Source organism: Cyprinodon tularosa, unplaced genomic scaffold, assembly GCF_016077235.1.
Source record: "Cyprinodon tularosa strain WSP-4 unplaced genomic scaffold, ASM1607723v1 ctg633, whole genome shotgun sequence".
Classification (NCBI taxonomy): Eukaryota; Metazoa; Chordata; class Actinopteri; order Cyprinodontiformes; family Cyprinodontidae; genus Cyprinodon; species Cyprinodon tularosa.
This window is the reverse complement of record NW_024039378.1, coordinates 738,720-753,888: the sequence shown is the minus strand read 5'-3', so window position 1 is coordinate 753,888 and position 15,169 is coordinate 738,720. Positions and strand designations below refer to the sequence as shown.

The following is a 15,169-nucleotide window of genomic DNA, read 5'->3' as shown; positions in this document are numbered from 1 at the left end:
GCAGTTATAGGAAATTAACGTATTGCTGTATAACGCAGCACTGAGCTTTTCTATTCTTGCATGTTTTTCATTAGGGTGAAATAAATAACTTATAATTATGAAGATGATACTTAACCATGTTTGTCAGTAAAGCTAAAAGAATTAGTATTTTTTTTATATTCATATGATTCTAATAAGGCTGCTCAGTGGAGCAGTGGGTAGCACTGCTGCCTTGCAGCAAGAATGTTCTGGCTTTGATTTCCGGCCCAGGGTCTTTCTTCATGGAGTTAGCATGTTCTCCCTGAGCATGTGTGGGTTCTCTCCTGGTACTCCAGCTTCCTCCCACAGTCCAACAACATTACTGTAGTTTAATTGGCTTCTCTATAGTCTCCTTAGGTGTGAAGGTGTGAATGGTTGTCCTGTGTGTCTCTGTGTTGCCCTGCGATGGATGGGTGACCTCTCCAGGGTGGACCCCGCCATTGACAGCTGGAGATGGGCACCAGCACCCCTTGTGACCCAAATTAGGATTAAGCCTGTTACAAAATGGATGGATGTTTCTAATACAATAAAATGTTTAAAGCACTTCTATTTTTGTAAGAACGTTGTGGAATTATGAATTACAACCAAGTTACTGTTTGTAAAAGGAAATACAGTAACTAAAGCGAGTGAAAAGTATTCAATAAAAGCAAATAATCCAGCAGCAGCCAGTACTTTATAAGTAGAATTTACAAAACGTAACTCAAAAACAAATGTTTGCATGAAGCGATATTTATTTATTGATTCATCTTCTATTCCCCACCACAATTTGTTACATTATTTCCAAAACTAACAGAAATTAAAATAAAACATAAAAATGTTTCAAAATAAAATGCAATGCCACCCAAACCCAGCATAAAGGCTAGTTTATAGTCGCCATCGGGGAGTGGCGGCCTGGTTGTTCGGGCATAGAGCTTGGAATCCTGAGGTTCTGGGTTCCAGCTCCACTCCCACAGACGCCCCTCTGGGTCCCTGAGCAAGACCCTAACCCCTGATTGCTCCCTGGGTGCTGCACAATGGCAGCCCACTGCTTCCCAAGCGGATGGGTTAAATGCAGAGGTAAATTTCTCCAATGTGAGATTAATAAATGTTAAAATAGGTGTCTTAATTTGTAGAAATTCCTCATAAAATCATAATTGAATAAGTGAATATTTTTAGAATTTTTTTTTTTTTTACCCAAAAGCTCCCAAAGTTTAACAACGCAGGCTATAGTGTGAATCAGAGACTCCAAACGAAGGGCGCAGCAGTCATGGACTCATGGTTTGATGTAGACGTTGACGCTTCCCTTTAGGTCTCTGAAGGCGCTGCAGTCAAAGTTGGCCACCACCGTCTTCGAGCCAGCCTTGTAGGGGACCGTCTGGATCTTGACCGTCAAAGATGAATTAGGTTCCACATCTCCCAAGTTACTGTAGATAAAAGAAGAGACCCTTTTTATTTTCATAGCAATGTTAACACTACACATTAAAGTAGAAAAGAAGCAAAGCTACCAGAGGTGACAAATAATTTGTTACCGTACCTAAGTAGAAATATCAGCTATCTATACTTTAAAATTTTGACAACATTTTACTTCTACTCCTTAGATTTTTTTTAATTACCTCTACTTTCTATTCCTTACATTTTAAAACAGACTCATTAGTTCCATTTAAGCTCATTTTCGATACGGCCTGTTGGTATTTAAAAAAATAAAAACTATCAAAATTATTTGTTAGAACCGCCTATGCCTACTATGACTGTTGATTAACCATATGAAAACTTTTTTGTTTGTAAAAGTCCAGAAAATATAATCCAGAATCTGCCTTTAAATCTGTTAGCAACTAATGTCGCTGTAATCGACTGTGCAGCCAATTGGCAGCCGCTTTGCTGAACTTATGCACCAGTTCAACATCCTGTGGAACAAATGGTTAACAGGAAGAGAAAGGAGTAGACACGGCTTTGTATAAAGCAGGGCATTCACCAAAAAGTCGATTTGTGGACAAGTGGACTCGATTCACATCGAGAAAACTCTAAAGTTGAAAAATCACAGCTTGTTAACGCACTAGTTCAATGCACTAGTGCTGTCGAGGCAGCGGGGGTCAAGATGACTCAGGACACGTCAGAGCGACTTGTATCTTTACTCAAACGTGTGTCTATGATCATTAAAGTCTCTGTCAGCATCTACTGTTTGAACCAGTTAAAAAGTTTAACTTCTTTAGCCGCAGTTTAACCACTTAGGGCAGCAATAATATTGCTTTTAGCCAAACTTAAATACAAACATGCCTAGTTTATAGAGTTGTTCTGCAAATAAAGTGGATTTTGAGATGAAAAACACTCTAAATTAGAACAAAAGTATTGGTCCTCCAGTAAGGTCCGCTGTCCTGATTTTTACCTCTCTAGGTGTTGCGATCCGAAGAGGCCACAGCCAACGACAGTCAGAGAACAGCACCTCAGCGTCTCCTTCAGCGGGTTTTGAAACTCCACCAGAATGGTCAGAGGACAGTTCACACGAGTTTCACCCAAAACCTGCAGAAAATATCAAACACAGTTTTCAGCAAAATGTTTACGTTCTACAATGAACTCATTATACAGATCATAAATAAGTAAAATCTAATGTTATGCTTTCAGCAATAGCTCACATATCACTATTTTTTCTCTTTATATCAAAAAAATGTAAGACAGTTTAAGTAATTTTGGGGATTTTGGATTTCCAATAATATGAAACCAGATATAACTACGGAAGAGGATTAGGGCCACTGAAAAAAAAAAAAAAAAAAGTTAACTGATTTTTAAATCTTATTTCAGTTTAATATGGGAAAAAAGTCAGAATTCTGACTTTAATCTCAGAATTTTGGATTTTAATGTAGATGGGCATCATGAAGGAAGAGATGTGGAGCACTCAGCTTCACTGACAAAGATGTGAGGTGGCCAGTGACACATTGGTGGAAAATGACAGAATTAGGCAACTTTTTACGTGCCCGAGGGTCCCCTCATTAATAGAGGAGCAGAAGGTCATTAAAACAAGAGAGCTAGTCTCTAAAACAGACATGGCTAAGGCTTGATGCTAACATGTTTGTTATCTGTCAGAATTCTGAGAAAAAAGTCAGAATTCTGATATTAAAGTCAGAATTCTGACTTTTTTCCCATAAACTGAAATTAAATTTAAAAATCAGTTAAAGCTGCAGTCTGTAACATTGAGAAGAGAGCAGACTTCAACTGAAAATTTGAAGAAAAACAGGTTTCACGCCACTCCCCCACCCTCTCTGCTTCACTCATGCCCCACCTCCAAGCTCCACCCCTCTCACAGCACCTGCGCTACCGCATGCGACCAGAAGCGTCCAAGCAGCGTACGCGGCATGGAGTGTGAACCGGTAAGAGCGATAACACTCACCTCCAAGCAGCTAGATATAAGATGATGGTTATACTGAAGTTTGCAGTGTAAGCAGTTGTCGGCAGGGGCAGTAAGGGCAGTTTCTCTTTCGCTGGTGGCTGTCGCTCCGCCATGACTTCCACGCGCGTCCTCCTGACTGCGGCAGCCGGGCGGCAGCGGTAGGTTAAGCGGTGAGGGGGGGGAGCTGTGATTGACACTCCATCAGACGCTCCTCTGGCTGTGATTGGTTGTTTTGACTCGTCCCGAATTATTCTTTCCAGATTGAAATACAGGCAGTAGGCGGGACCAATTGAAGCAGTTTCTTTCACAGGTTACATATCACATGTACTGCTGTCTGGGCATAGGGACAGTTTTAGCCAATATGACAAAAAAGTGATTTTTAAAAACTTACAGACTTCAGCTTTAACCTTTTTTTTTTTTTTTTTTTCAGTGGCCCTAATCCTCACAATGGCATGTGAGCGTGTCCTTCGCTGTGGGTCTGCTGGTACCAGTTGGCCCAATTAGTGAATGAAGGAAGTCAATAAAAATGTGTTATAAAGATTATGCTTCTGTCAGGGTTTGGTTGTGGTTTGGAGGACCCAAATGCAGAGGCAGAGAGGCGGAGGAGATTTCTTGTGGATTTAATTAAAGGAAACTGTTTAACAAAGGCAGGAAACCAAAAATACAACTAAGGTAATGATGAAACACAGACCAGAACCATGGAGACATCAAGGGAAAACCAAACACGAGGAGCCAGGGAGAGACGAGGAACGTAGACCACAGCATGGGAGGACAGCAAAGACAAGGAACCAACAAAGAATGAGAGCAGAGGGAGAGCATATAGCTGACTGAGACAAAGGGAGGGCTAACGAGCTGACAAGGAGCAGGTGTGAGAGGAGACAACAAGGGAGCCAAGGAGAAAGGAACACACACACAAGAGGGCAACAGAAAAACATGCGAACTAACATAAATCTAGAAATGACAACAAAATAGGAATTAAACCAATAAATCTAGAAAACAAGGAGCAAAGTAAAGAACAGCAGAACCAAGACCATGACAGCTTCACATGCAAAATAATGGTTGGATTATTAAATCCAAACACAAAATATAACCTCTGAACTTTAATTTATGACTTGATGCAACCACCTTATAACAGAAAGGGATACATGAGAAAGAAGAGGTGTTCTCTGGGAGGTCAAATTCTTGTTAAAGGCATTTTCTCCTAGGGAGACTAATCTATTGAGAGGAGGACTAAACAAGAAGCTGCATGGCTGCAGTTCTGCTGGTAAAGGGGAACAGATTTTTACCCCCTCCAGAGTTCCTGAGAACCTGTTGACTCCTGATAAGTGTGTTGCAGACCTTAATAGAGAGGGGTGGGTCTTCCAGAGCGAGGTCAGTCTCTGCCTCATAGATGTCCCCATTGTTGTCTCTGGCCAGGACAGACACCTTCACGCTGTCAAGGATGGCAGAGTACGCACTGTAGGCGGAGTACGGAATCAGGATGGGGAAGTTCACGACTGAAGGAAAGAAAAGGGGAAACAGAAGAGAAGTTTTAGGTTAAGAATAGATCTTTTTTCTATTGACAGCAGTCGTTGGCAGTGATGTTTGACTTAAAAGACCTGTAATGTCTTAAGGTAATAGTAGGTTTTTTAGTGAACAGACCTTGTCCAGGCAGCAGTGTTTTATCGTGCCGAGCATGGAGGACGTTCTTTAAAGGATTTCCAAAGTAGCTCATGGCTTGAGCGTTAACATTGATCACCATCGTCTTATTCCTGTTATCTCTGTTGCTCAGAACCAGATTCAGTTTGATATCCTGTCCAGTTATGTAACTGGTTTCCTGTTGATAAGAACAAAAAAAAAACAATCAGTGATTGGTGTTTTGTTGATTTAAGTTCAGCTTCAACTCATTTTCACTTTCACGTAAAACCAACCTCTTGTAAGGTCATTTCCACTTTTGAATCAATGACTTTGCAGCTGTTTTGCTGCACATTGCTGTCGGGTTTTAAGTTCATCTCTCTTTTGGCATGATCGTAGACCACTCTCTCCATTGTACTGCCTGTTGGGGAAAAGAAACCCAGAGTCAACTGAATCCCTTTGAGTTAAATAAATCCCAAACATTTTAGGGTCAGTAAAATACTAAAATTACCACCAAGACCTTGTAACCCTACTAAGATAGAGCTGTTAGTCTGGACATAAAATGTCAAGTCAATTCTATTTATAGATTTGTGATCTCCCAAGGAAGAATACGGAAAACATTAGATACATGCATAAAATCTATTAATTTCAATTAAGCTCAGATTTAAACTCAGTTTCATAAATTCCACCTTAGATTTTAGCTATTTTACAAGATTTATTACTCAGAAACCCAACAGAGCATTCACTTCCCCTGAATCTAATTCCTCTGGATGAGAATGACTGAAAGCAGTGTGTTTATTTCACTAAGTCATTAACTTCTCAGCAATTCATCATCCATAGGAGTAAATCCTGGAAGGGCTCAAAGGGGATGTGTCTGCCCTTCCATTAAGATGCAGCCCCAAAACCTCATTATAAACACCATTCTTTTTTAGATGAATTTATCTCGTTACCTGACTACAAACTCAAGTAATCTAAAATCAAGGTAAAGTGAGTGTAAAATATGTCTCTTTATTATTAAAAGATCATTTTGACTACTTTAGATTCCTTCCAATAAACAAGGCTACCCTGAGCCAGGTTTCAGTGAGCAATCCACCGCTGGATGAAACAGCATCAATACGTTAAAATCAGTGAGTCATTAATCACACTAATTGTCCAATAAACACGATTTTGTAGCATGAAAATGGACGTTTTAACCGCTTACTGGTTAAGAAAATAGCCAAGCTTATAATGATGTTAGCTTAAATGAGGATTTAGTCAAGCAGCAGTGACAGAGGCGGAGGAAGAATAGAGGAAGAGGAAATAAGAAGTAAATAAAAAAAAAAATATTACACCAGAAGAAGAACATTTGGTAATTTTCTTTAGGGAAGTTGGGCCTACTGTAACGGCTGTTAGGGCAAATGTTTCAGAGGGGTTAATAGACATTTCACTTTAGTTTTTCCACACATAGAAACACAGATACCAGTAAATAAATTGATAAATAGAGGATAAAAATGTTTGTTTTATTATTAGACCCAAAATTAAAATCTATTAAGTGTGTGCATTTATAAGTTGCCATATCTTGCGGTGTAGTCGAAATATCTTTTTGAATTTAGGTTTTTGGACAGTAAAGTTTGACGTTGGAATATTGTTTTCGGGAAGGTTTTTTGTTTGTCCTCCGTCATCCATGGGGTAAAGGTCAATATAGTAGAGAACAGTCCCAAACAGCATCAGGAGTGTCTCCCTTCTACACTGCCAACTATTGTAGCTTGAGAGCATTTAGAGTATTAACTAATATCTCCTTAAAATCTTAGACATTAACCTTTCACCAGGTGTTTTCAATGGAAAGAAGAATAAATATGATCACCTTATGTTGCTGTATCGGCAGAATGTGATGGGTTGTTTAAGTATGACGGGGCAGATCTTTTACACCCTATTTCAAATGGGCGCCAAAAGAATTGAGTGGATGAATAAGGTCTAAAAATTTGTTATAAAGTGGGTTTTTTTAAATCAGGAGACTTGACCATATCCCTTTACCCTTCATTCACACACTCTTATACACTGATGGTGGTAAGCTACATTATGGCCACAGCTGCCCTGAGGAAGTTGCCCTCTGACCACCATCAGTAGGTGGTCAGAGGGCAACTTACTGATGTATGACAGTAGGGGAAATGTCTTGCCTAAGGACACAACTAGCCTCGTGAGACCATCCTGATCTTGCAAGCTTTCAAGGTTTCACTCGCTAATCAGTCTGGAGACTCGCCGTTAAAGAAAATTTGGAGCCGTTCACCAAACGAAGGTCCAATCAGCGTTGGCTTTGAGGCGGGTTGAGGTGTGACGCAACGAAGAAGCGCAACAGTTCAGTCTAAAGAACATGGCGGCTTCAGCCGATGAAACTAGCCTTAGCGTGGCTATCGAGCAAGTTTTATCGGAATTACAGAGTATTTCTTCACTGAAAGAAGAGCAAAACACTGCTCTGGAGGCTTTTCTCAGAGGAAAAGATGTTTTTGCTCTTCTCCCGACTGGTTTCGGCAAGAGTTTGATCTATCAATTGGCTCCTCTTCGTCGTCGCTCTGTTACTTCATATGCTTTGTTGATCTGATTGGTTTATTTGGCCCGTCTATCACCAACATAGGCCAATCAGCTAACCAGTATTTTCGCCCCTTCCCAAAATTACTTCTACGGAAGGTTTCCAGATGGATTTGCTCCGCATTTCCATCTGGCGGAGTCAGGTTAGGACACAACGGCATTGAAAGCTGGAGTTAGGGCTTGAACAAACAACCCTGGGGTTGCAGGGCAAACTCCTGCATCTGTCACTGCTACAGTATTTGTAACCTGTGTGTTAAACATGACAAATGTTGCTGCTTTTAGGAGCTGTTTCTGTCAGCAGAATTAAGAGAACCAAAAGTTGCTTTGTTGCGTTATTTTGGAAGCCTCTTATAAAAACGGTCTCTGTGAGGCAACAGATTTTTAAATGATGACGTCATGGTTTTCCCCTTTTGGGACTCTAAGTGTTTCGTTTTCAGTTTTTAGTTATTCTGTTTTGATCTTTGGTTTATTTCCCATGATATTCAAGCAGTCTTTAGTTACTCTCTGTTGCCCCCTTGTGCTTGTTTCCTTTCCCATTGGCTTCCTTCTAGTTAGTTCCACTCTCACCTGCTCCTTATTCAGCTCATTAGCCCATCCTTTGTTTTGTTCCCCTTATATACAGACTTATCTGCAGTCATTCAGTGCTGGTTCCTTGTTGTTTTTTTCTTTTGCTCTCATCTCTGGCTTCCCACTCTAGTTTTCCCTGATGCTTTCTGGATTTTTGGTGGTATGCCTTTGTTTTATTCATTAAATCTACAAGATTCACCTCTGCCTCCTGGTCTCTGCATTTGTGTCCTCAACCAACCTCCATACAAATCCTGACAGATGATTGGTTACCATCGAAAGATCTTACTGATTCAAAGGAACACACCAGGACTAAAATGACTCGTCATTTTATTTTATTCGCGCATGGAAATGAAGTACCTAAAATAGATCAAATACCTAATGCTTTCGGTAAAAGATCTCAGATTTGTGTTTTTACCTTCTTTGTATTTGTAGGTGTTAGTTATATCACTCCTTGTGAAGCAGCCAACAGCTTTAGTGGAGATTTTCTGGCCCACGCCTGCAGTGTCAGTGAGGGATTTCAACTTTGTCTTTGAGCCATCACTATTGACCTGCAAAACATGGGATATGTTAGTGATGGTGCAGCTCTCACATCTTTACACCAGATGCAAAACCTAGATTTACAAAGACATTGCATTTAAACTATTTCCAATAGTGAATCGATAAGGACATTTGAATATTTTTTGGATAGCTTTCAGTGTATTTTGACAATGCTTAAAGGAGAAGTTCGGTTTTTTACACTTTAAGCCCATTTTCTGTAGTGTCCAGGATGAAATCGAATGAACGACACCAAAATTTTGACAATTGGTCCTGTCTCTGCTTTTTGGCTCATTTAGAATCAACCCCTGGCTGCTTTAGAATGGCTTCCATTGTGCATGTCAGATAATGTCCTTAAAACAACCTTAAACGTTCTTTTTTTAAAATATGCTACTCACCGTGTCGTCAGCGCTGTTCAATGACGTTCCAAAAAAAGTTTCGTGAAGAAAAACCGTTCCTGTAGTGTTTTATTTAGCATTTTGTAAATCCCATTGAGTTCTGTTGGAATAGTCAATATTCCCCTGCCACCGGAAACGGAAATGGGGCCTGTTTACACAGTTGTAGTCTTTTCGCTTCACTCTGTGTACTCCGACGTCGAGAATCAAGAATCCACCTTTCGTATTCCATTTTCAGAGTTTTTTAAAGTGTTTAACAGAGACGTTAGCACCTCGACGTCGGAGTACACAGAGTGAAGCGAAAAGACTACAACTGTGTAAACAGGCCCCATTTCCGTTTCCGGTGGCGGAGGGATATTGACTATTCCTACAGAACTCAATGGGATTTACAAAATGCTAAATAAAACACTACAGGAACGTTTTTTCTTCACGAAACTTTTTTTGGAACGTCATTGAACAGCGCTGACGACCCGGTGAGTAGCATATTTGAAAAAAAGAACGTTTAAGGTTGTTTTAAGGACATTATCGGACATGCTCTATGCTAGCCATTCTAAAGCAGCCAGGGGTTGATTCTAAATGAGCCAAAAAGCAGAGACAGGACCAATTGTCAAAATTTTGGTGTCCTTCATTCAATTTCATCCTGGACACTACAGAAAATGGGCTTAAAGTGTAAAAAACCGAACTTCTCCTTTAAGAATTTAAAGGAAACAAAAATCCTGTTATCTCCGTTTGATAACAAACCTGCCATGTTTATTTCCTGAATTAAATCATGTCTGCCATTAAGGAAGACATTTAACTTAAACCAGTCATGACAAAAACCCTCAACATTTCCCATGATTGGATGATTATGTGTTGCTTTTTATAGTTACATTTTTGTTCTATATTAGAAAAAAAGTTGTGCTGACCATCCACTTCACCACATCAGCATTGACCTCACTGAAGACAAAGGGTACGTCATACTTCAGGTCCATTTTGCCCTGGTGGATAGCAGCCACAGGTGCTGGACCGCAGCAGAACACTCCTGAAAGAAGAGGTCAAACTTTGGCACTTCCAGTTAAACAACGTTAGAGCAGAAGAACAACAACTGTTTACCTCCACTCTTTTCCTGAGGAGTGGGATCCAAGACCTGCCAACCATCGAAACTACCTGCCTGGTTGAGGTCAGGCCTCTTCATCCAACCCTCGACCCACACATGGAAGTTCCTACACGGCAATTAGACATTTCTAAACTGTTAATTATTTCTCAGTTGTTGATCTGATTGCTAGATGTCTGACAGAATAAAGAAAAGAAGATATTTAAAATTCTGAGCAAACCTTAGTTTTTTCCATATTTTTAAACTTTTGTAGACGCAGAATTTTTTATCTTTTCTTTTTTCCGAGTATAAACTCAAAACTTACTTTGGAAATCCCAGCATTGTTCTTACCATATTTTGTCAGAATCTTGCTTGGCTTTTAGTCCGTAGTCATCAAAATACTCATCAATCGTGAGGCTGTTGTTTTTATCATGAGCAGACACGAAATTTGTGACGACACGGCAAGGTATACCGAAGAACCGCATCACTGCAATCACAATGACGAAAAGCATGTATCTCGGTGAGTCTTTGATGGTTTACAATATGTACACTAAAGAATCCATGACGATACCTGTGCACATCACACCGGCAAACACCCAGCATTGTCCGTACTTTACTGCCTTTAAGTTGTTTCGATGCCATTGCTGTAAGATGTTGACACTGCTGGTCCATCTCAGGGGAGAAACACCACCCGGATATTTGTTATCCCAGCATCCAGCTAAAACACCCAAATCGTCATTACTGTTGATCTGTAAAATGACGAAATGTTAATCCCACAAAGGTGTTACATTTAATGCAGATCTATGTGAATGTTCAGTCTCACCATGGCACTGATTACACGGCTAACGTAGATGGGGTTGCAGCGAGCTGCAACGTCTCCAGCTGGGTCTTTCAGGTGTTTTCGGTTGGCATCAAGCAATTCAAAGCAAATATCCACCATTTCTTCCTCAAACTGCAAGAAATTCAGTATGTTCAAAGCTGTGGGAGTCCTTGCTCTGTGGTTGACTGACTGCTTCTGAGTTTTCAACCACATCTTAGTCATAGAATAATCCAGAACCTACTTTAATCTCAGAGTAAATCCTAAAATGGATGGATTGACATACAAGTTTTTACACAGAGCCAGCTGGCAAGGGAATGGAAGAGACAACAACCTTTCTCAAGGAGCTGGGCTACAGAGCGCAGGCTATGCAAGGAGGTGAGACTAACTATTTTCTAGCCATTACTGCTCCACCTCCTGCACTGGTTCAGGCTCCTTACCCCAGAGTGGTGATGGATGGATCCCCAAAGATGGATGGATGGATAGATGGATGGATGGATGGATGGATGGATGGATGGATGGATGGATGGATGGATGGATGGATGGATGGATGGATGGATGGATGGATGGATGGATGGATGGATGTTGGATGGATGGATGGATGGATGGATGGATGGATGGATGATAGATTGGATGGATGGATGGATTAAGATTGGATGGATGGATGGATGGATGGATGGATGGATGTTAGATGGATGGATGGATGGATGGATGGATGGATGGATGGATGTTGGATGGATGGATGGATGGATGGATGATAGATTGGATGGATGGATGGATTAAGATTGGATGGATGGATGGATGGATGGATGGATGGATGTTGGATGGATGGATGGATGGATGGATGGATGGATGGATGGATGTTGGATGGATGGATGGATGGATGGATGATAGATTGGATGGATGGATGTTGGATGTTGGATAGATGGATGTTGGATGGATGGATGGATGTTGAATGGATGGATGTTGGATAGATGGATGGATGGATGGATGGATGGATGTTGGATGGATGGATGGATGGATGGATGGATGATAGATTGGATGGATGGATGGATTAAGATTGGATGGATGGATGGATGGATGGATGGATGGATTAAGATTGGATGGATGGATGGATGGATGGATGGATGGATGGATGGATTAAGATTGGATGGATGGATGGATTAAGGATGGATGGATGGATGGATGGATTAAGATTGGATGGATGGATGGATTAAGGATGGATGGATGGATGGATTAAGATTGGATGGATGGATGGATGGATGGATGGATGGATGGATGGATGGATGGATGGATGGATGGATGGATGTTGGATAGATGGATGTTGGATGGATGGATGGATGGATGGATTAAGGATAGATGGATGGATGGATGGATGGATGGATGGATGGATGTTGGATAGATGGATGTTGGATGGATGGATGGATAGATGGATGTTGGATGGATGGATGGATGGATGGATGGATGGATGTTGGATAGATGGATGTTGGATGGATGGATGGATGGATGTTGGATAGATGGATGTTGGATGGATGGATGGATGGATGGATGGATGGATGGATGGATGGATGTTGGATGGATGGATGGATGGATGGATGGATGGATGTTGGATAGATGGATGTTGGATGGATGGATGGATATTGGATGAATGGATGGTGGCATAGATGGATGGGTGGATTCATTCATTCATTCATTCATTCATTCATTCATTCATTCATTCATTCATTTATTCATGTTTAAACCTCACTTGTCCAAACTCCCAGATCATTGGATGGATTTGGTGTGCCGTCCCCTTGTAGATGAGTCCTTGTTCATTCATCACATATTCCTGCCGTTCCTTTTCATCAGGCAGGTGCACCCAATCATCTGCAATGAAGATACACTCTATAAATCAATCAATAAACAGACTTTATGATGATATAACCTTTGAATACTGTTGGGCTATCTCCTCCCACAAATCATTCTAAGGTAAAGTGTTACACCTCTTTAAAGGTATGCTTGTCACTCACCCCGGCACCAAGGGTTGAACAGCACCACCAGGCTTTCCTTTACGGCTTTCCTATTCTCTATTTCTGCCAGCAAGGAATACTTCCCCACTGGAGCATCAACGGGTGGGGTTACCAAAAGGCTCAGTATGCCCCTCTGCAGGTTGGACCTGTCATCCACTTTGCAGCTCCACACTGCTTTACTGCCAGCAACACACATGGGAGCCTGGTTACTAAACGTACACTTGGTCCCTTGGCTTTCTGATGCAAAACGACCTTAGGAAAGAAGTGGTGTTAATACTTGTGTCACTGGATCCACACTGCTTTAAAATTATATTTTGCACTGTTTGACACCCAGATTAAAAGTGCTCCACCTGTTTCCACTGTGAGTTGAACCTTTTCTGATGGCTTTAAAGCGTAGGCCATCTCAAGTGTCATGAGAAACGGCTGTCCTCGTCTCACAATCAGCTGCTTTGTACTGATTTCATTGGTCTTATGGGCGGCATTGTTGGTCTGGCAGTGGAGGTCCACTTTCCTGATTTCTGGAGAACACCAGTGAGGAATTAGAGTTATATAAACATAATGAGATTAGATTACTTATGAGGGACTTTAGTAGTCTTTGCCCTAAGGTATCATTGTAACATTTTGACTCAAATTAAGAAAAAAAAACTCTAATAAATTGCATTTTTATAACATTACCGTACAGCTAAACTTCTTTAGTTTAAAGGCTCAGAATTCTTAGCATTGTTCCGTTCAGCAGTCAATGTCTACTAACTTTAATCACTCTGAAAATTCAGTCTAAGCCTTTATGCAACTTTATACACATTTTAAATAAACTTTAACTTATACAATTTAAGTTCTGAGCTTCTGATAAAGGTTAAGGGACATAGAAACTGTTTGGACAACCAGTTGAGAAATGAAAAGATCTTCCATTTTAACACAGAAATTTTTTTATTTTTATGTAAATTAAAACTTCTAATTGTTTTCATGCTATAGTTATTATCTGGAAAGGTTAGAATACAACAGCTTAAATTTAAGAAAAGGGCAAAGCAACATATCAAAAAATACTTATCAAAGAAACTCTCTAAATGTTGGGTACCAGTTATAATTTTTTTTCACTGTGCAGTTCATGATATGAAAAAAATATCAAATCTAAACTCATCTTTTCTTAAAATTTAGATAACTAACTAGACCCAGGATTTTGTGAAAATAGTTTCAAAAATATTTCTTATTTGTAAATCAAAGCTTAACAAAAGAGGTTCAGCATAATATAGATCTGCATCTTTAGGATGAAAAAAGTTCGTTTGGAAAATATTTAGCAATTCATCTAAGTCATTGTATTTGAAGGGCTTTAAAATGCAATTTAATTTTTATATATAGCTGTTTATAATTAAATTACGTTAGACATGGTTCAGCTTCAGTAATTCGTTGTTCAATATAATCGTAATACAAATAAATTTGACGTACTGACAGATTAAACTAAGATTCACTGTAAAACAAGCAAAGCATTTTACATCTCGTTTGAATCTCATTCACTTGTATAAAATAAAAACTGAACTTATCCATTATATGGCTCACCATTGCTGCTATAACATGCGGAGATCATGTTGTTTTTCTGCTGCAGCAGCTCTCTAAGGATCAGTAAGCTCTGCAATCCAGAGTGAACACATTCTGCCACCTGAGCTTTATAGACACGTTGCTGCCTTCCTTTATCTGATAGCATCTCTGATTTATCAGCTTATTGAAGCTAAAGAATGTCAGATGAACTGCGTTACATTGCAGACTGATTTAATCAGATGCATTCTTCCTCTACCGGCGCCAGCAGGTGTATGGCTCACTAACTGGGAATTATGTACAGCATTTATCAGTACCACACCTACTAATATATTTTAAAACCATTGACCCTTTTGTAAGCATCGTGACTGTCACTGATCAGTCTGGTTTTGATAATAATTTGCTTTCTTCAGACTGATTCACTCAGACTTTTTCCAAGAACTGTTTCCAAGCCAATTAGCCAGTACAATATTGTTGCTTTTCCTGGAGTCAATTTTACTTAATCTTAAGTTTTTGGTTTCTTACATTTAGAGAGAATTGATCTCCTCTGGTAAAGCTTTATAAAAAAAAACATGCAACTGTTTTGATGGCACTTTTTATCATTCATTTAGAAACACATTAATAAGATCAGAAACATTTGCTGGCCAGAAAGGAGTACCCGTAGTTTAGCATATCTGCTAAGATTCA

At 40.0% G+C, this 15,169-nt stretch overlaps 1 protein-coding gene across 1 annotated transcript; it reads right to left on the bottom strand.

The window, feature by feature from the left end:
* Positions 1-768: 768 nt before the first annotated feature.
* Positions 769-14,597, bottom strand: LOC119798670 (protein-glutamine gamma-glutamyltransferase E-like). The gene is made up of 15 exons (XM_038308230.1): positions 14,507-14,597; positions 13,303-13,470; positions 12,953-13,204; positions 12,691-12,809; positions 10,950-11,078; positions 10,698-10,875; positions 10,478-10,613; positions 10,147-10,256; positions 9,960-10,075; positions 8,541-8,673; positions 5,290-5,414; positions 5,021-5,195; positions 4,718-4,875; positions 2,381-2,514; positions 769-1,421 (listed from the first exon to the last, which is right to left on the bottom strand). The coding sequence occupies exons 1-15, from the start codon at positions 14,532-14,534 to the stop codon at positions 1,271-1,273; spliced, it is 2,112 nt and encodes a 703-aa protein (XP_038164158.1). The 5' UTR covers positions 14,535-14,597; the 3' UTR covers positions 769-1,270.
* Positions 14,598-15,169: the final 572 nt, after the last annotated feature.

Coding starts and splice junctions, on each gene's coding strand:
- LOC119798670 (XM_038308230.1), bottom strand. CDS start 14,534: ATGATCTCCGCATGTTATAGCAGCAATG. Junction 10,876..10,949: donor GCCGTGTAATCAGTGCCATG/GTGAGACTGAAC, acceptor GTCATTTTACAG/ATCAACAGTAATGACGATTT. Junction 10,076..10,146: donor TCCTCAGGAAAAGAGTGGAG/GTAAACAGTTGT, acceptor CTCTTCTTTCAG/GAGTGTTCTGCTGCGGTCCA.